At 35.2% G+C, this 21,683-nt stretch overlaps 2 protein-coding genes and 1 pseudogene across 2 annotated transcripts; 2 read left to right on the top strand and 1 right to left on the bottom strand.

Moving 5' to 3' along the window:
* Positions 1-5,229: 5,229 nt before the first annotated feature.
* Positions 5,230-6,803, bottom strand: LOC143564422 (epi-neemfruitin B 7-O-acetyltransferse L7AT pseudogene; annotated as a pseudogene).
* Positions 6,804-10,539: 3,736 nt separating this feature from the next.
* On the top strand, positions 10,540-12,993 carry LOC143564439 (replication protein A 70 kDa DNA-binding subunit B-like). Its single transcript, XM_077051712.1, has 8 exons — positions 10,540-10,761; positions 10,836-11,106; positions 11,225-11,327; positions 11,407-11,531; positions 11,630-11,853; positions 11,968-12,128; positions 12,203-12,323; positions 12,802-12,993. Exons 1-8 carry the CDS (start codon positions 10,540-10,542, stop codon positions 12,991-12,993), a joined length of 1,419 nt encoding a protein of 472 aa, XP_076907827.1.
* Positions 12,994-16,483: 3,490 nt separating this feature from the next.
* LOC143564438 (putative F-box protein At3g16210) lies at positions 16,484-17,593 on the top strand. The gene has a single exon (XM_077051711.1). It carries the CDS (start codon positions 16,484-16,486, stop codon positions 17,591-17,593), a length of 1,110 nt encoding a protein of 369 aa, XP_076907826.1.
* Positions 17,594-21,683: the final 4,090 nt, after the last annotated feature.

Below are 21,683 nucleotides of genomic sequence, written 5' to 3'. Positions count from 1 at the left end.
ACATGTGGATTTACCGTGTGATGAAATTTTCTGTATAAAAGTTGCATTTTTATTTGGAGTTGATATATAGTTGCCCTTTGTGATCCTACTTTCAAAGGTTTAGTGTAGGAAGATGTGTAACTAATGTTCAAGATAATATATTTGAATGACAGAATTACAAATTTTGTCCTTTAAAATAAGAAGAATTACGGTTCGTGTCCTTTTCTAAGTTTCCTTGCAGGCGGTGCACTTTAAACTTTTTTTTCCTACACGTTATGTCCTTTACGCTAACTGGGTTAGAAAAACTCAGTTAAATGCCCTCACGTGAGACGCATGTGAGGGCATTTTTGTCTTTTCGTCTACCCTGCAACTTCTTCTTCCTCTTTTCTTCTTCCCCCCTATCTCTCCTCTCATGTGCATCCACCATCACCACCCACCTTCTTCTTTCAACATCCAAAACCCCACCACCACCTGTTGCCGACTGCCACCACTACCCACCACCTACCGCCGCCACCATCACCTGAACAACTGCCGTCATGTGTCTAATTCAAACATCTCTACAGCAATCTCCCGCCGCCGGTCACACAATTCCTTCCATCTCGAATACTCTCCGTCAACGACTGTAAAGCCCGAATTTCATAGTTGTTGATGCTACCCATTCAACAAAATCAAAATTAGTAATAAAATGTTACACTGAAGAGAAGAACGTACAAAGAAAGCTTCGAATCACAGGCGATAACAGCTCCCACCCACCACATCATTACCACGCCGACATCGCCGCCACCTAGGGTTCCACGGAAGAACCCGACGGCGACGGTCAACAATGATGAAGAGATACAAGGTTACCTTGCCCCATCGGAGAACACCATCGCCAATGACTCAGACCACCGTAGGTAACACTCATCGCTTCAGCAGACAACCACCACAACCGCCACCTAGGGTTCTGATAGGGAACCCGGTAACAATCGGTGGAAAACTGGTTCGCCTGTTACCGTCTCCACCCGACCCCTACCATCGCCTATTACAGTCACCTAACCCGATTTTCCGGCGAGCCCACTTAACCTAACAAATCTGAGATCCGGGTTAACCTAACAGATCTGGTTATATTAGCCCACTTAACCTAACTCCAGCCACCATAAATTCCGGCCGGAGTTATGATTAGCCCGATTTTCCGGTAAGATGTTATGATTAGCCCGATTTTCTGGTAAGATGTTATGATTATCCCACTTAACATAACAGATGTGGTTATATCTGATCATGTTAACGGTGGTGGTGGTTGTTTCCGGCGAGATTCGGGAAGATCTCGAACCACCAATGATTTTCCGGCGAGATTCGGGCAGATCTCAGTGGAGGGTTTTAGAAAAGGATGGGTCGGGTTCGGGTGATAGGGATACGGGTTTTGGAAAATGATGGGTCGGGTTCGGGTGATAGGGATCGTTTGCGGTGGCCGGAATTTATGGTGGCCGGAGTTTATGGTGGCCGGAGTTTATGGTGATGGTGGTGGCTTAGAGAGAGAAGAGAGAAAGGAGAGGATTATATATATTTTCTTTTTTTTTTTAATTTAAAGATACACTAAAATTACAATTATGCCCATCACATGTCTGGCACATGTCATACTTAACTGAGTTTTTCTAACCCAGTTAGCGTAAAGGACATAACGTGTAGGAAAAAAATGTTTAAAGTACACCGCCTGCAAGGAAACTTAACAAAGGACACGAACCGTAATTTGGCTTTTTTTAAAGGACAAAATTTGTAATTCTGTCTATTTGAATAGCTAATTAGGCTTTTATAGTTTGTCACATCTACAATAAGTCAATAAGTGATACGCGGTTGTGGCCATTTAAACGAATCGAGCCGCTCTAGTGAAGGCTTAAAGTAACCGAGTTTTAGAAAAGCTGAAGTGTTACATACGTCTCATTTATTAAACAAGCTTGAGCTTAAGAGCTTTGCATACATAGACCTTTTGGGCTCGCTTTCAACCTCGAGCCTGACTTAGCACGGGTTACACCTGGTGCAAACCAGCCACTTTCACCGGTTTATTACATTTGTAGAGGGCTCGGATCAACCGATGCGAACTCAAGTAACACAGGATCATGTTTCAATGCATGCATCTCCTCTTCATCCAAGCTCACCCATGCATCTCGTGTCATTCAAAACCACAAGGTTCATAAAAACTGGTCTACCCTCAGAAACACTACTGCACACCCATATCGGCTTTCCCCACCCAAAATCGGCCTCATAAAATCCTGATTTACACCGACTCGTAACCCGATATGATTCACACAATCTTGAATACCCTTTAAGCATTCTTCCATCACTTCTACCCCTTTATCACCTTGCATTTTCTTCACAAACTCCCCGTTTATTTTTGACACGCCATCACGCACTTTCTCAACAAGATCATGCAACAGGGCTCGTGAGCCCGTATCACATATTGCGCTCGCGATAAAGATCAAGTTACCAATCGAGTTTTCCGATAAAGTCGGCGTTAAATGTTTTCTAAGGTTGACCACATGGCTTAACAAAGATGGCTTCAACGAACTGGTCTTTTCTTCAAATGCAGCCATGCAGGCATGACAAACTTCCACAGAAAGCCCGACACCACCTGCTGAAGCCCAATTTCAAAATGTGACTGTTAGCTTGAACCAGTGCCCACCTAGTGAGGGCCCAAGCCAAGATAGTGATTAGTGAGAATCCAGTCATCCACGGTCACCAGAACAAAATGAATTACCAATTGAAACTCAGGAGCCTCAAGAGAGCAATCAAAGCATACAAGATCCAGTTGTTGAAAAGTGTCAGCAAAACAATGATTTAAACTTTAATCAACCGATTTTAATAATAACCAAAGTAACTTAATGTAACATGAAATATTCTTAGGTAATCAATGATATATATCATATACATCTCCCAAAACACTTATCAATCATCTTAAGTCATAACAATCAACAAGATCAAGTACAACAATCTATTTTATCCAAGTCTACAAAGAATCAGTAATGCCACAATTGGCTATTCAAGATCAAGATTCGATTTGTATGCAGTTGGATCATGTATTCACATAATCTTGAACCAGCTTCTGCAAATTCATTAAATTGTCAAAACATTATGATTCTGAAAGACTAGTCATATGCCCGCGCGATGCAGCGGGTAACAATACTTAAAGGCTGTTAGCGAGCCAAGCCTAAGTTAGCTTGAGTTCGACTCAAACCTAATGCCCTGCCGACTCAACTCAGCTTGAAATTAAAGCTGAAATTAAAAATCAAGCTAACTCCCTCGACTCAATTTGGGACTACGATATATTTTAAACTTGTAATTATTTTAACTCTTAAGTTTTATATAAACTTACTTTTTGTTTTTTCATATATGTTTCATCGTTTTATATAATATAGTATATATTACAGTTAAATTTTTTTTACTTGAAATTGTTTCACATTTAAATATAGATTGCAATTACAACTTCTTTTACCTAAAACTGCATCACCTTAAAAAAATTTATCTAATGATAAGAGAATTATTCAACACATGCTATCATGAAACTTAAATAAATTAAATGGATTAGAACAATTTTAGAAATAATTTAAGAAACTTACCTTATGTTTGAAAATTTAGAACATAACATTCATGAGGACATGTAGTTTGTTGTGTGTGAGGCAAAGAATCAGGTTCTCTCGACTTATATGTTTGACAATTTCGAACGAAACATCCATGAGGATACTAATATAAAGTGATACAGGAAACAAACTCTTTTTTGAACACTTCCTATGGAAGTGCGATAACATTTTATACATAAGAAAGAACAACATGCATTTTAATCGTTGTATACGTGTGCTATATAATTGTTTGTGTCATGTTAACCCGATGAAATGATAATTTGATTTTATGTGATTATACATTTACGCCGGTCAACATAATGCATATGTTCTTTTGAAGTAAAAAATGCGTCTGTATTTACTCATATATAGTTTTAATATTTATGATTATGTGATTTTTTTAATTTTTTATTTCGTCATTTTCCCTCATTTTTGCTCATAAATAATTGAAAATAATTTCATCTATTCAAAATATACATGCTTTGAAGTGGAATGATGTTTCATATATTGGTTATATAACAAATAGTAGACGTGATTTTAAAAATATAAGAAAGGAATGTGATTTTGGTCTATCATGCTTTAATTGTGTTTAGTAAAAATAAATATGTGAAATTATGATGTATCTTATTTGGCATCAGATTATAAGAATAATATTTTAATAAACAATTTTCAATTTTGTTAGCTTCAAAGAGAAAATTGGTTCATTGTTCTAGGGTGTAATTTGAAAGTTTGTAACCACCAACCATATTATAATAATACTTAACTGATTTGTACATTATTGTATAGTAAACTTGTACACTATAATTGATAAGTCGATATTAAATAAAATTTACATCGAAACGTTGCAAAAAATATGCACGTCGCAATGGTAAGTCCGGTATTCTTTATAGCATAATATATTAAAATATATATAAAGAATAAGAATTTTAAATAAAGTTGTCAAATTGAGTGTTAAAGACGAGGGGATAATTGTGTAAGAATCTTTAAAATTTACAAAAGGTAACTATAATAAAAGAGTATAAATTGTAACTATTTTAATTAATATGTAGACACACGGTTATATTTGATGTGTAATGACCTTTTTGCTCATCTTAAAGCTTGTAACATGTGCTTTATGAGTTATAAAACTCTTAGAATTACACTTTTAATTTTATCCATCACTCATGTTTTATATATAGTAAAGATTAAGTAATTTAAAGATAAATTAGGGAGTATTTAAATCATCGTAATAAAAATAAATGTTCAAGCTATTCTTTTTTATTTTTTTCTGAAAGTAGTCTCAAATTTAGATTTCTAGGGTTTAACCCCACTAATATATACACATAGGCATCTTCTCTTCGTTGATTATTTTTGTATTTCTTGACTTTCCAGAACAGATTTATGGGTTTTGACCTTTTTTTTCTTAATAAAATTTGTAGACTTGTAATGTTTTTTAAATCCGTAATGCTTGACATTACACATGCGTGTTCAACATAAGTTGTCAAAGTGGAACCGCGATTATAGAACAATGAGGTCCATATAATTGTCACAGTTACATATGCTTCATAAAAGACCTTCTCTACAATAACTTAACAAGTGATATGTAATAACAATAATTATGGGTCTATAGAAACTGAGTTCTCGTAAGTTAAACGAGCCGAGTTAATCAAACACGAGCCTCACAGACTAGTTTACTTAACGATCTCAAGTTTGCATACAAAGACCGTTTAGGCTCGGTTGAGCCTTGTTACACCCTGGTTCAAACCAGCCACCTCCATCGGTTTATTACATTTGTAGAGGACTCGGATCAACCGATGCGAACTCAAGGAGCTCAGGGTCATGTTTCAATACATGCATCTCATCTTCATCCAAAGTCACCCATGCTTCTATTCCATCACCATTTTGTGTATCATTCAAAATCACGAAATTCACGAAAACCGGGCTTCCCTCAACAACACTACCGCTCACCCATATCGGCTTTCCAAACCCGAAATCCGCTTCGTAATATCCCATTTTACACCAACTCGTAAACCCAACATAACTCCCACAATCTTTAATACTCTTTAAACATTCTTCCATCACTTCTTCCCCTTTAACCCCTTGCATTTTCTTCACAAACTCCCCATTGATCTTCAACACACCATCGCGCACTTTATCAACAAGATCATGCAAAGGGGCCCGCGAACCCTTATCACATTCTGCACTCGCGAAAAATATCAAGTTACCAATCGAGTTTTCCAGTAAAGTCGACGTTAACCGTTTTCGAAGGTTAACCACATGGCTTAACAAAGATGGCTTCAACGAACCCGTCTTTTCTTCGATTGCAGCCATGACACACTTCCATAGCAAACCCGAAACCACCTCCACACGGGTCAGGCTTTTTAACCCGTTTTCACCCGCCTTTGTCTTCAAAAGGGCTAATTTTGTTGAATCAAAAACAAATCTTGTTGTTTTGCACTTGCCCATTTTAAATAAAGATCCCCACATGATCATTGATGAATCTTTGAGCCTCAAATCTTTAGCGGGAAACAAAGATGACGCGCGCATGTCCGGATAAATGACTTCTTTCGACCCGTTACTCGACCCGGCCCATGATTTTATAAATGTACTCAAGGCTCCACCATCAAGAATCTTGTGTGAAATGCATAAACTAATAGCAAGCCCACAACACTCAAAAATGGTGACTTGAACATTACTTACACCACTTCCTTCACTAGAGCCATTAAAACTAGGCTCGCATGGGAGTAAGTGGTTAATAAGATCAAAATCGGGTCGGTTCAAGAACTTATCGAGCCGAATATTGACACGAGCCACCGCAAAATAGGCGCCAACATCGTTACAATCGATTAAAAGATCGGATTTTATTGTCCCGGCTAACGGGTAGAAGCGAGTTAGTGTTTCGGATAACGAACTTTTGAGTGACGTTAACCGTTTTTGGATGTCGAGATCGCTTTGATTCGGGTAGTAGAGTATGATGGGTGCATAAGGGGCTGGAATGAGTTGGTCTAAGATGGAGAGATTGTATGATTTGAGGTTTTGAGGTGTTGGAGATGATGGTTTGATGTGCTCCTTAGATATGATTTCAATTGTTGTCATTTTGGAGTGTGCGAGTTTGTAGAACACACATAAAACAGACAGGAGTTGTAGGTTCTTAGATGAAGAACGTTGGGAATATTAAATAAGTGAAGAAACTAGTTGACACTTGACAAGGACAAAATGTGTTACTTGTTGGACTTTTCTATAAAAATGATTATTGGAACTTTAAAGTAAGATATTTGCTTTGTGTGTTATAGTTAATTATTTTAACAGTGTGATATTTTCCATTTTTTTTTAGTCTTTTCTTACTTTCTCTCTTAATTTCATCGCAAGAAAGATTTCTTTAGAAATAAATCGGTTTATTCTAGGGACAGAAAAAAAATTTGAGACTAATGGGAATACCAAAAATATTTTTGATGAGTACTCGATATAGGATTGATAGAAAAAATATTTTGCAAACTCGGATTTATGGATTAGATTATTATGGGTTAATTATCCGAAACTATATACTTATGCTTGACATATTTTAACTTTTATTTTTTTATTTGTTCTTAAACCTTGATTTCATCTAGCATTCATCAATCGAAGTTATACTCGATTATTTTACCTTTATTAATATACAAGGGATATATAGGTTACACCCGCATTACCTAAACCCTAATTGGCATTATGACATATAAATCTAATTATCTAAAGACTCTAACTCCTAAAAGTTTGGAAAAAAATCTTAATTTATCTATGGTTCAAAAAAATATTAATTCAAATATTTTTCTAAACCTAGATAAACATGAATATAAAATAAAAGTAAGGTTTTTTAATTTAAAAATAAAATAATAACGTGTCTAGCTTGAATCATTTTGGTCGTGAATTTTATTTGACCCTATTTTGGTCCCCGCCATTAACTTGGATGATCTATTCAAAGTTTGCATAAAACAGGGGCGGATCCAGCATACAAACGGGTGGTTCCCCGGAACCACCCGAGTTTCGAAATAATAGTGTACGGATATATAGAAGACGCGTAGGAACCACCTTATAAATTAAGAGGGAACCACCTAAAAAAAATTCCTGGATCCGCCACTGGCATAAAAATCTTTTTAGTTGATTAATATATATATTTTCTAATATTAAAGATTTATGACGAGTGATATTATTAATTATAATTAGTTCATCAAATGATTTATTTATTTAAGTTATGATGGGATAAAATAACAAGTTCAATCAAAACTCATAGAAAATATAATTTCTAATGTTTTAAACACCCGCTCCCCGTCATGTAACTTATATATAAAAGGCATTTTAAGACCCTTATCCACTAAAATATGATATGATGCAAGTGCTAAAAATAGTTAAGTTAATTTAGTTATTTAATGGCTATAAAATTAAGTAGTTGCAAACACCTCAACGGAATATACTCATATAGATCAAATGAAACATCCAACTAGCCGGCTGAAATGTTTTATTCTTTTTATTATTTAGATTTTAGAATGAAGTGTTTGACTAGTACTAGTTAGCTCGAATGAGGTGGTGGCACGTGCGCAAAGCACGTGATTGATGACGTATGCCGAACCACACTCAAGTTAATCACCGATTGCCGATGCACCACCACCATGCGTCCATGCATGACCTCATGCAGTCATGCATCAACTTTATAATAACAATAATAATAATATATCTAATTAAGTAGATTTAATTTATATTATATGAAAACTGATTGTTTTAATGATCACTAAGCATATTAGATGAGTAGTAAAGATATAATTTAGATCGAAAATCAATCAATTGAATTGAGAAAATACGATCAAATCAGTTAAAACGAGTCGGTTTTAATTGGCGATGCCTGACCCATATCTTGGTATTCTGCTTATGTGACAAGTTATACATAATAATAATAAAGGATGTATACAAGTAAAAATATAGTTTCATATATTTATATTGATAAATTGATAAATTTATATTTAGTAAAAACTTATGATATAAATATGCCTAAGAGATTCTCTGATTTGTTTAAGAGGTTACTTTCAAGTTGTGTTGATGCTAAGATAGATTCTCACAGCCGTAATTTTTGTCTGCACTCATGGTCGAATCAACACAACTAAAACACTTTGAACAAGATAATCTTTGTACTATATCATTGTTTGGCTCATTTACTGGATCACTCAAATCAAGCTCATGTTGTTTTATATGAATATTAATATATTAATGTTAATTGAAAGCCCCCCGCGTATACGCCGAATTGCCTACATATCTTCTTCAAAAGAATCAGACCATTGTAAAGACGTTTTAAAAAGCAATCAGAGATAAGATCGAAGAGAATGAAACGCACGTAGTTGTCGTTAATATTAAGTTAATTGATATAAATATATATATATAGGCAAAGTATAGAATGAAAACCCACTTGAGTTGTGAAAAACCCGTGAAAACCCTATGTAACATCGTTTTTTTTTTGTTACATGTAATATATGTTGTAACATTTAATACAAAACATCAAAACATTAAAAAAAATTGTTTTGCTATTTTTTTAATATTTTTTTACTAATTTTTTTATATGTTTTTAGGAGAGAGAAAAAATTATATTTATATTAACATTTTTTATTAACTTTAATTGTGTACCACAAGATTTAATCTTTAATTAAAAATATGTGGTTGAGAATGGGTTTCTAGAGTTTTCACAACTCATGGTTTTTTATTTTAACCTAACCCTATATATTACATTATTAAACATATAGGCACCCTTTCGCATTCCATACTCTCTCTCCTTCAGACGCCGTACAATTAACTGCCCCTTACCTGACAATTACAGCTCCGACTTCCAACTCCAGGAAGAAGCTTACCTGCCGGCAACTTCTACCCAACAGCCAACCTCAATCTCCTTCTCTCTATATGTACGTTACAGCCCCAATCATCAATTTCTTCTTCAACAACCAATCAATTCCTCGATAAATTTTTTTTAATTCATGTCGGTTTCTATGTAATATAGTCATCCTGATTGCTACTTCCTATGCTATAAATACTTCTTCATCATCATCACAATCAACAGGGTTTAATTGTGGTTTATTGATTTATTGATATTAGGTATGTTTTACTCTTCTTTTGTATTATGTATTCTTAATTCCCATGATTCTTGATTATTCCTATTCATTACCCTTTTGATTTCATTCTGCTTTGAACATGCTACCTAATTCACGTTTTCATTACTCTTTTGATTTCATTCTAGGGTTTCTTTATCATCATCATAATCACCAGGGTATAATTGTGGTCTAATTGGTTGACAATTACGTTTAATTCCCTTAGGTATAGATTTACAGGTTAAAATTACACCACATTACCTCACGTTTCGATTGAAGAATCTTGAAAACAAAAGTGGCCCCTTTTTCATAGGTTTAAGAAATTTTGTGACATTCTTGTTTGATTTAGAATTTTAGTTGTTTGAAGATCTGAAAATGAAGTTAGCTGTTGTTGGATTTGGTCAGCAGTTGCTTGACGTCTGCTTTTTTTCTTTTTTTTTTTTTCATATATGAAGTCAGGTTTTATTAGTTTGAGTTTATAGTTGGTTTTAAGTTGTCTGGTTCACCGTTATATTTGGCCCGTTTTGATGAAAATTTTGGCTTGCTAATTCGCGTTTTCATTGCTCTTTTGATTTCATCCTGTTTTGAACATGCTACCTGATTCACCTTTAAATTTGGTTTCATTGTTGTATACTGGTTGACAGTTAGGTTTGATTCTCTTAGGTACCGTAGCATTGATTCAGAGAACTTGACTTTAAAGACATTTACATGTTAAAATTACACCAGATTAGCTCAGCTTCACCATCAATCCACCTTGGGTTTTGTTTCTCAACACTGTTATTCATATGTCTAAGTTCCACTAATTTTTATATGCTTTACATAAATCTTAGTTACTTGTAACTGTCCTGGTGATGCGATCTGACTATCCCATGTAGTTGTTATATTGACTTATGGTGTTGACTCCTAATCTTTTATATAACAATTCATGGTCTTTCTATTACAGCATGTCAAGTACGTCTATACCAAGGCAGGTTTACCCCCTTGCTTCCTTGAACCCCTACCAAGGAAACAGGACCATTAAAGTGCGTCTCACGGCTAAAGGTCCCATGCGTCACTACAACAACACACGCGGTGAAGGCTATGTTTTTAGTGTCGAGCTAACTGACGACGACGTAATTTTCCGTTATCTCAATCCTCATTATATATTATTACAAACATATGGAGATTGTAACAAATATAATTATAGGGTACTCAAATTCAAGCAACCATGTTTAACACCGCTGCAAGGAAGTTTTTTGAAGTACTCGATCTGGGGAAAGTTTACTACATATCGAGCGGATACTTAAAAAGGGCTAACAAAACATACAATCGTGTAGACAATTATTATGAAATGACCTCGAATGAAAATTCACAAGTGGAGGAGGCAGTTAACGAACCAGTTTTAATCCCAGAAACAAAGTTCAACTTTGTCCCAATTGATCAACTAGGCCAATATCTACATAAAAAAGAACTGATTGGTATTAAACTTTTAGTATATCTTTGTATTTTCATAGAATTACAATTTGAACTCTTTAATTTATTAAGTACATATGTTCCTTTACTTACAATTTTACCTCCTTCAATTATTAAGTGCAGATGTTATTGGTTTCGTACAACATGTATCATCATCTATGAGCATCCGAAGGAAGGTTGATAACGAGATCGTTCCAAAACGTGACATAACTATAGCCGATGACACGTAACACCACTTTTATAAGCCGCTTTACCATTTATATCCTCTTTTATATGTGCGTCCGGTTTGCTTGTTGATCTTTCAGGATGAAGTCAGTAATTGTATCTTTGTGGGGTCCCCTTGCCACCGGCATTGGTAACAAACTGCTGGACATGTTTGATGCCTTACCGATTGTTGCAATCAAATCGTTAAGAGTATCTGGTTTTGGAGGTAATCCATAAAGCCAACCTATGTACATCTTAAATGCACATGCTTACATACCATGTTTAATTACGACTTGCTTACTTGTTGTTGATTATTTGCTTTAGGTATAACATTGTCAACAATCACCAACACTATCATCGACATAAACCCAAACAGCCCTGAGTCACATAAACTAAAAACATGGTATGGTTCAGAAGGAAGCACCACGAAATTTGAATATGTGGGGTCCACTTTCAAAACTTGGCTTATAAATGATGCCCCGTCGATGTACTCTGATCGCGTGGGACTCGACTACATAACCAACAACCCGTCTTTGGGTGAAGCAAAGGTATTAGCTTTTGACAACCTATCACCTAAAATGTCACAAGTAACAATAATGTCATCCAACATCATACCATGTTTTACTTATTATTTTAGCCTAACAGTTACATTTGTCTTGTAGCCTGTATATTACACTACACGTGCATGCATGAGTTTCATCAAGACTAACCAACCCATGTATTATCACGCCTGCAAAACTTGCAACAAAAAACTTACTAATAATGTTGGTTCCGGTTACTCATGTGAAATGTGCAAAACAACACAAACCGACTCTAACTTGAGGTGTGTGCAACTATAATGATTTTGACGACTACTAATCATGGCCATGACATGTACATAATTGGTTGATATTACAGGTATGTTGTGTCAGCCAAGTTCTCAGACACCAATGGTGAAGCTTGGATGTCTCTTTTTGCTGACGAGGCAGAAACCATAATAGGCTGCTCTGCTGCTGAACTTGATAACATGAAGTCAAAGGTAAATCCTAAAAAAACTAAAACAACTGCTATTTTAGCAACATATTCTGCTAACCGATTCGAACATTTAATAATATGATCTCCTTACACAAACTTATTTCGTTAATATTCAGATTTTATGTTAGTTAGTTTTGTACGATACAATACTGAATAGTTATATTGGATTTCTTATTTATCAATATGCTAAAATGATGAAGACATAGGTCTACACTACTCATCTGCATATTGGCATGTGTTATATATATATTTTTAAAATACAGTTGGTTTTCCTCTTGTTATGTAATTTGAATAATTAATACGGTTTGAATATCACTTTTATAAATTTTGTTACCATTGCAAACAGTTATTAATAATTATAACAACCAAGTCAGATTTTATTAGTGACTATAGCATCTTATTTGTTAATATGCCATATCACATGCTTGGGTGACTATTAGGCACATATTCAGGTTTCTAATTCTCCTTTCAACTGCTTATAGGACGATGGATGCGCTTATCAAACACAGCTTAAGAAAGCAACATGGGTCCCACATGTTTATCATTTGATGGTTGCACCACAGGAGTACAATAATGACAAAAGACAGAGGATTACTGTGAAGATTGTTAGCCCGGTTGATTATGCGGCTGAATCTAAGTTCCTGCTGGATGATTTATCTTCAACGCAATCTTGATACACATTTGTTTGTGCATTTGCATTTTAGAAAACGAAATCGTAAGATGCTGGTCCTACTTTTGTTACCATCTATTGTTATTTTTTTATTTCAAATGCTTGTTACCTAGCTTATAGAAGGACGTTTACCAGCAATTTGCATGGTTTTTATTTAATAGAAACTCATCTGTTACATAAAAAAATTGATTTCCAAAAGGAGTATTAAGTAGCCGACTGGCACTTTAACTTATTGAGAGGTAGGAAAACTCAAATAAAGTCAATCCCAAACCATAACTGATTTTAATTAGGTCCACCCAAACTTGACATAATTACTTTAACTAAGCCCACTTGCACGAGTTGCACTTTAACTTATTCGAGAACGAGTTTTTAAAAACTCAAATAAGGGCAAACCTAAGCCAATAGTAATTTAATAAAGGAACTTCTCTCAAACTTCACAAACTGAATTTAACTAAGCCTGCTTGTATATTATTTGTATAACTGTCACAAGTTTTGTTTGTATGTAACATAAATATTATTATATACAAAATTATGTTATGATAACTAAACAGGTAAAAATAGTGAGTTGATATATGATCAGGTCAAGTTATGGGGAAACGAAACTGAACGAACCAATAAATGTTGTATTCAAACGAAACATGCTAAGATATGGCATTTTAGGGTGAAACAGGCCAAAAGCTGTGTATTAAAATGAACAGGTCAGATCATTGTGAATGGAAATGAAAATGGTCAACATATAGTTAACTTGTATATAATGAGTCTATATATGGTGTATTAAATTGAAATGGGTCAATATATGAGCGGGTCAAAATACGAGTAAACTAAATTAAACGGATCAAAATACGTTGTATTAAAATAGAACATGCAAAACTATGTAATTTTAAGATGAAACGCACCAAAATCTGGTGTATTAAAATGAGACAGATCAAAACATAGTGACTTAAAATGAAAAGCTTCAAAATATAGTTAACTGATATATAAACGAGTCAAATATGGTGTATAAAAATGAAACGGGTCAAAAAGATAACGAATTGGTGATAAGCAATCCAGGTAGTGACTTAAAATTAAACAAGTCCAACTAGGCGCTTTAATTAATTCTGTTCAAACTGCTCATCATATAGTCAAACGGGCCATCTGGTTTTCCAGTTCATTGATGCGTTCTGCTGTTGTTAATCACTTAGTATGTGACGTCTTATTTGTCATATTAAAATGGTTAAAATATAGTTAACTGGTATATAAACGAGTCCAGATATGGTGTATTAAATTGAAACGGGGCAATATATGAGCAGGTCAAAATACGAGGAAACTAAATTAAACGGATCAAAATACGTTGTATTAAAATAAAACATGCAAAAATATGTAATTTTAAGATGAAACGCACCAAAATTTGGTGTATTAAAAGGAGACGGATCAAAACATAGTGAGTTAAAACGAAAACCTTCAAAATATAGTTAACTGATATATATAAACGAGTCCAAATATGGTGTATAAAAATGAAACGGGTCAAAAGATAATTAGTTGGTGATAAGAAATCAAGGCAGTTAATAGGCCCATTAAGTGATTCCATTCAAACAGGTCATCATATAGCCAAACGAGCCATCTGGTTTTCTAGTTCATTGATGCATTCTGCTGTTAATCATTTAGTATGTGACATCTTATTTGTCATATTATATTTCGGGGGCTCGCAGCCATTTGTAACAATAGTCAACATAGTCGAGACGAATACGATTTGATCACCTTTTCTAAATTATGTATTACTCTGCACCAAAGGATTAACTTTAATACATACATTCCTCTATCCATTCAACCATGAACCATCCATAATGTTTAATCACAAAAAAATGAATGAACAGTGAGTTTACCTTGGTGTAAGAACAATGTCTTTTAGGCCATCACCATGATTCAACCAACCATACTACAACTGGTTTGGGTTTTATTTCTCCAAACTGTTATTCATATGTCTATTTCAACTCATTCGATACAAGTCGTAGAGATAGCTCAACTAAGTGTAGCCTAACGTAAGACATATGATAGTTGTAACTGTCCTTTTAAGTCTTTATATGTTTTACACAAATTTTAGTTGTCATTATTTGTAACAAATTTTTTGTGATTTAGATATATTATTTTGGATACATGATACAATGCTGATGATGCGTTTTGGTTATGCCATGTTATTGTTATATTGACTTCTATTGTTGACTCTTAATCTTTTATATAGTAATAATTCATGGTCTTTTACTCTTTATATGTTGTATCCTACATCTGAGTCTGTTTTATTTTGTTTTGGTTATCTGTTTCATTTTCATACTTAACGAGTACTTTTCTCAAAGTTACATACTAGCCAATTTATAAAGGATCAATACTCATGACATATGTGTGATTCACATACCTTGAAACTTTTTTTTAATTTCAAAAATAACATAACCTTACTGTTTTTTTAAAAAAACATAAAATATGTGATGTTATATTGTTATATCCTCTTGGTATGTATTTGTGTTTGTTCAGGTAAAGGTTTTTGTGACAATTGCTTAATTGAAGGCTCCAATCAAGCCGGTTGTTACAAGGAGTCAAGCTGACCAATTGAATGTTACCTTCCTACATCATTGTGCAATCAAGGCTCCATAAAATCAATTTTCTGTTATGAACAACCCATTAATATGCAATTCCCATTAATATGCAATTGAATGCTATTCAAAGATGGAAATCAATTGAACAGTTTGCAGTCACACCTTTCCTATAAGTATGCCCACTATTTGCAGTCAAGCTCCACCCCCCCCCCCCCTTCCAACAATCTCACGAAAGCAGGTACGTTTTCATTCTCTCATATTTCCTTTAAGTATATTCGGTTAAATTGCACGTATGATGTTGTTGATTTGAAATAAATATAGCCTCCGCTCAGCATAAGGTTTGATTGTTTTTTAGTTGCTAATCGACAAATACTTGGCTACAATGTTAGGTATTTCACTTTTAAATTGGGTAAAATTGTGGTTAATTGGTGGATAATTAGTTATAATTTTCATAGGTTCTCATTTTTGCCTTCATACTTTGATTCGCTTTGTATGTGGTTGGATAAACAATATCTTAGGAAGCCGAGTGCTTTTTGTTGTAGTTATAGTGTTGCAATTTGCAACATTTAGATGGGCAGTTTTACTGTCTTTGTGCAGATGTTGACATAAGTTGTTACATAATACTTAACTACTGCCTTCTCAAATCAAAAATTATTTCATGCATTATTTCAAAATCGTAACACATAGTTTTCAGACAAAACAAACCTATTTTACATATTCATTGTCACCGTTTTTAGTAATTTTCTAATGTGATATTCAATCCCCCTTGCTTTATTCGATATTTAAGTAACACTTACCATAGTAATTGGATATATTAAAATACACTTGGGGTTGTATTGTCACCAACCATTGTTACATCCCCTTTTGTTTCTCTTTTGTTGTTTATACGCTGCCTCTATGTGCACAGTTCTAGGGACCCATCCAACCATGCCTGACTTAACAGCAGAACTCATTGTCTTTTGCATACTGTCTTGCCTCTCGGCAAAGGATGTTGCTACCTGTAAGAGCGTGTGCAAGCAATGGCATGCTCTACTATCAACATCTGAGTTTCAAACGACTCACTGCTCCCGTTCGTCGCTTCCAGATAATCAACGGACATTGTTAGCTCGTGATTTTGACTGCGCCATTTACAGAATGGACTTCCAAACTGTTGACTATGTGCTAGACAGTATCATACCATACCCATTCGGACACAACACTACAAACGTAGCTATACTAGGGCATTTGGATGGTTTGCTATGTGTTTGTTTATGCGACACCAAAGAGTTGTTCCTTTGGAACCCGATAACTGCTGCATACAAATGTTTAGCCACCACTAATGGCCAAGGGTTGTATGAAGACATTGCAGATGCGGTTGTCTTTTACAGTGTCCCGTCTAACGACTACAACGTACTACATGTAAAACGAGCATCCGACATCTTTTCAGCCCATATTTACTCTAGGCATTCCGGAAGATGGAGAAACTTACACTTCCAATGCGATAATGAATACGCAAAGCGCGATTACTATTGGTCACCTGGAACTGTATGTGGCAAAAACTTGTACTTCACGATTTGCGAATGCTGGGTTGTTGGTACAAACGTGGTTATTGGTTTTGATACGACAACGGAGCAAGTCATCGAGTTACCCTTCCCTACGGTCCCACCATCAGGAATTTTCCAAGGCATTCTGTCAACCGTTCACAATTCCCTTCATATGCTTCTTACAACCGGCATGCAAGAGATGACGCTTCAACTCTGGTCACTCCAAGGGGAACACTGGGTCCCAAAATTCTCATGTCCACCAATCCCTCCAATACCCTTATCAGTGTGGGTAAACATTACACACTACATGATAACTGGAAGGTGGTTTGTTATGAGTGGGGCAAGGAAGCTTTATGAATTCCCGGATGAGATCAACCCCTTAACCCGTTTCTACCCAGTGAGTTGGTTTCGCGGACATATCGGAGCGGTGTTTGTTCATATGTTGCTTCTTGTCAGTGGGTTGTCACGTGATTTTATTAGGCTATCAATGTTTTGCTTCCACACACTGGCCTGAAAACATGTTACCATGAAACATATGTCACCTCTTTAATGTTACTTTGATTTAATAAACATGATATTGGTAAATCTTTACCGTCATCGAGTTACTGCAATGCCACGTGACAGTATATTATGACACTATATTCAAACGATAAAACCATAAATGACAAACAAGATAATAAGCATACATGGAATTTATTACTATTTTATTGGCCTGTAATCATTTTAGTCCGCCTTTCTGCCACAAACTTTATCAACACTTCCTAATTTGTCATTACTGAAATTGCATTAGGTTGCTGCATTTGATTAGACGCAAAACATGCTATGTTATATTTGATGTTTTCACATACGTATACCTTTTGATAGATGTTCAATTGATAGTTTTAGATGCCATTATGAGATTGAACTTCAAGCCTTGATATACATGGTTTTTATATTGTAAAAAAAGAGATTAGGTAAACATTTAAGGATACTAATATTACTTCGTTTGGTGCTTCACGTTTCTTTTTCCATACTATCCTATTAAAAGCATGATTCTCATGTGTATTGGTACACCACTTTGAAGTTTATCAACATCGTTGAATATTTGTAATTTCGTAGGTTTTATAAAACTTCACCATCAGCGGCAAAAAAAGGACTACGATCCAGATCAGGACACACGGAACCACTCAAAATGAGTAGCCGGTATAAAAGAGATAACCCTGACCCAAACCGTGCACATGAGTTACGTAGTCAGCGTAACAAGAGATATCATGCTTCACTTAGGTTAAGGAACCAATTGTGCCCCACCAGAGTAGGTGAAACAAGCGGACCATCATCGCCTCTGGTTAATCCAAACCAAATGGATGCCCCCCCACCAGAACAACAAGGTTAGTACTTCCCTAAACACCTCTATAATCACTTTATGCTATCAACGATATTGCTAACCACACCAAATTACTTAGGCGACCAGCAAACAACACAACCACTTCAGTGTCAACAGCAATGTGTTACTCATGAACCATGAGAAGAATCTGTTACCTACACCACCCATCCAGCCACCTACCCTGGCAATGCAACTACTGATGCACTACCAACATCTGCCACACCTAACACTTTGAATCCATTCCAATCGAAAACTATTGGAGAAGGTTGTTTTCCTGTACATATCAACAATACATACAATAAACTTACCTGGATCTAACTTTTAACTCACTTTACAGGGATTAAAAACAGTGACCCGTAAAACTTTGTGTATGACGGTGTACCCGAAGCCCATCGTCTACTAAAAGACCGAACTCCTTGCAGCCATTGTGGCGCGAAGCTTCTACAGTTTGAGTTCCCAACATTTTGTTGCATGAATGGGAAAACGTTGTTGGCAGAAACGTTGATACCACCTGAACTACACACGTTATTCACCTCCCAAGATGACATTGGCAAGGTTTTTAGGGAAAACATCCGGGCTTACAACACAAACTTTGCTTTCGCATCAATGGGTGTGTCGTTGGATGAGACGGTGAACAACATAAGAGCCAGCGTGTACACCTTCCGTGCACATAAGGGGATATACCACCACGTTGACAAACTGGTTTCTCGTGACGGAACACCCAGGTAGTTACAGTTGTATTTCTATGACCCTGACACGGAGCTTCGTCATCGGCTGGAATGGCCAAATCTGGATCACACAATCATGGAAATGCTAACACGTGCCCTTTCCGTGAATCCATACGCCCTTACTTTTCGAAGGCTCTCAGAGTTGGGCCCCCTTGACAATTACAGGGTCACTTTAAATGCTTCAGTAGAGCTGGACCAGCGTGTTTATAACCGTCCCACGACATCAGAGGTTGCTGGTATTTGGGAAGAAGAAAATGATGACATAACGGCGTTTAACAGAAGCATCGTCGTCTACGGCAGGTCTGACTACAAACAGCAAATTAAACCTCACTTCGGTTGCTACGACCCACTGTCGTACCCCCTATTCTTCCCAAATGGAGAGTCGGGATGGCATCCGCGCATACCCCGTCATGGAATGGCCCTTACGGAAACACCCACCAATGTCGGGCACCTGTATGACGACACGGAAGGTACACGAATATCCTCGCACACCCGCACACAACGAAACATGTATCACTTATAAAATACCATATACTCACTTTTTACATTCTGTTACGCAGAAACACCGGAAAACGGTAATAGGAACACAGTTACTATGAGAGAATACTGCTCCTACAAATTTCAGATCCGTCCAGCTGAAAACGCCATCCTGCTCGGCGACAGATTGACGCAACAGTTTACAGTGGACGTATACATCAAATTGGAGACGTCGCGTTTACAATTCTGTCAACACAACCAAACACGAATAAGAGCCGATTTGTACCAAGGAATTGTTGATTGCGTCAATGCTGGGGACGTGCGCCCAACACAGGTTGGCAAGAGAATTGTGCTACCCGCGTCTTTCATTGGTGGACCTCGAGACATGCGTCGCAGGTACCTCGACGCAATGACATTGGTACAAGAGGACGGAAAACCTGATTCAATGGTTTTATAAGTAACCAATATTGCACACGCAAATGCAAAGAATTTATGTTGCTCAAAAAGTGCATGTGAAATAACTTTTGCAGCAATTAAAGGATATGACTCCACCTCTTTTGAGTACTTAAATCACAATATATATTTAATAAATTCGAGTTTGCAAAATAACAAAATTGTAAATACAAAGAGATTCTAGGGATTGTGAAAAGCAAAATTCACTTTATGTACAATACAAGAAGAGGCTTATACTCTTAGAAAAAAAAATTAATATACAAAGATATTCCTTCCTTGAATGTTTATTTGGATACAAAGATTATATCTTTTGTATATATTTATTACATGTACTAATAATAGTTTATTTTTCTATAGACATATAAGCAGTTTATTTGACTGGATTAAACATAAATTCAAAGTAATCATGTGTCAATTTATGTGAGAAAATTGAAAAAATATACAACCTTACTGCGAGTTATATAACTTAGTTTTGCGCGTATATAACTCAGTTTTGCACATAATATGTGGTGTGTGTATGTGTTTATAAATTACTCAAGATTAGTTCGTTAAATGTTTAAAATTAAACCAAAGTTAAATGAGAAAAAAAAAACAAGTTATGTCGAAAATTCACTTTTATATATAAAATCATTATACGGGTTTTCACTTTTTATGATACTGAAAATTTGCAAACACAAATTATATGCTTGTGCGTATTTGTACTTGAGAAAAATGAAAAAAGAAAAAGAAAATAAAAAAGAAGCTATACGTTGGTTTGTAAGACAAGGCAAATTCGTCTAAAAAGTACACACAAAAATAAAATAAAAAGAGAAAAGGGGTCTTAGAAGTCCGCAAATACTAAGTAGAGTATATATTATAGCTTTTAAATTTATCCGAACTCCATATAGTTCAAACTATTTATCGACAATATATATATATATATTCCCTTTTCTAGTATTATTTATTTAAAAAGATCATACTTATACGGGTTAACTATGACTCTTTTTTAAAGTTGTGTAGCAAAATACTTTTTTTTTTTTTTTGAAAAATATATCAAACTTTACATTTATCATGTTGCGTTTATTTGAAAAAAAAATAAATAAAACTATTATTAAACTATATAATTTGAAAAAATATATAAAACTTGCTAAATATATCATGTTGCTAAATTTAGATGATGAAGCACCAAGTTATACAACTCATTATGTAACTATTTAGAATAAGGTATTCTATTATTAGATGAAATTGCTCTATCACAAATTCACAATGTAGTACTCTTTATCTTTATATGATCACCCCTTCTATTGTGAAATCTTTTCAATAATTGGAATATTACGTTTTAATTATGTTTCCTTTCTAATTATTTGTATTGTATTCTAAAATAGGTGTTTTTTTCTTTGTATCTCCATTTCATTATATGTTAATTGTATTAGTAGTTATCTTCATTGTATTTTTGTATGCCTCCATATAGTTAATCAAACATATATAACTCATTATCTGCATTTCCCTACAAGAATAACCATTTTAATAAGATAACTAACTTTCGGCCAGGTTCAACACATTTAAACCGATATTATGTTGTTCCTTTTCTCTTTACAATCAAC

Source organism: Bidens hawaiensis, unplaced genomic scaffold, assembly GCF_021521415.1.
Source record: "Bidens hawaiensis isolate Kalapana, Puna unplaced genomic scaffold, B.hawaiensis_p1.1 tig00022003_1, whole genome shotgun sequence".
NCBI classification, from domain to species: domain Eukaryota; kingdom Viridiplantae; phylum Streptophyta; class Magnoliopsida; order Asterales; family Asteraceae; genus Bidens; species Bidens hawaiensis.
Note: the sequence above shows the minus strand (reverse complement) of the source record. Positions and strands in the feature narration are given on the sequence as shown.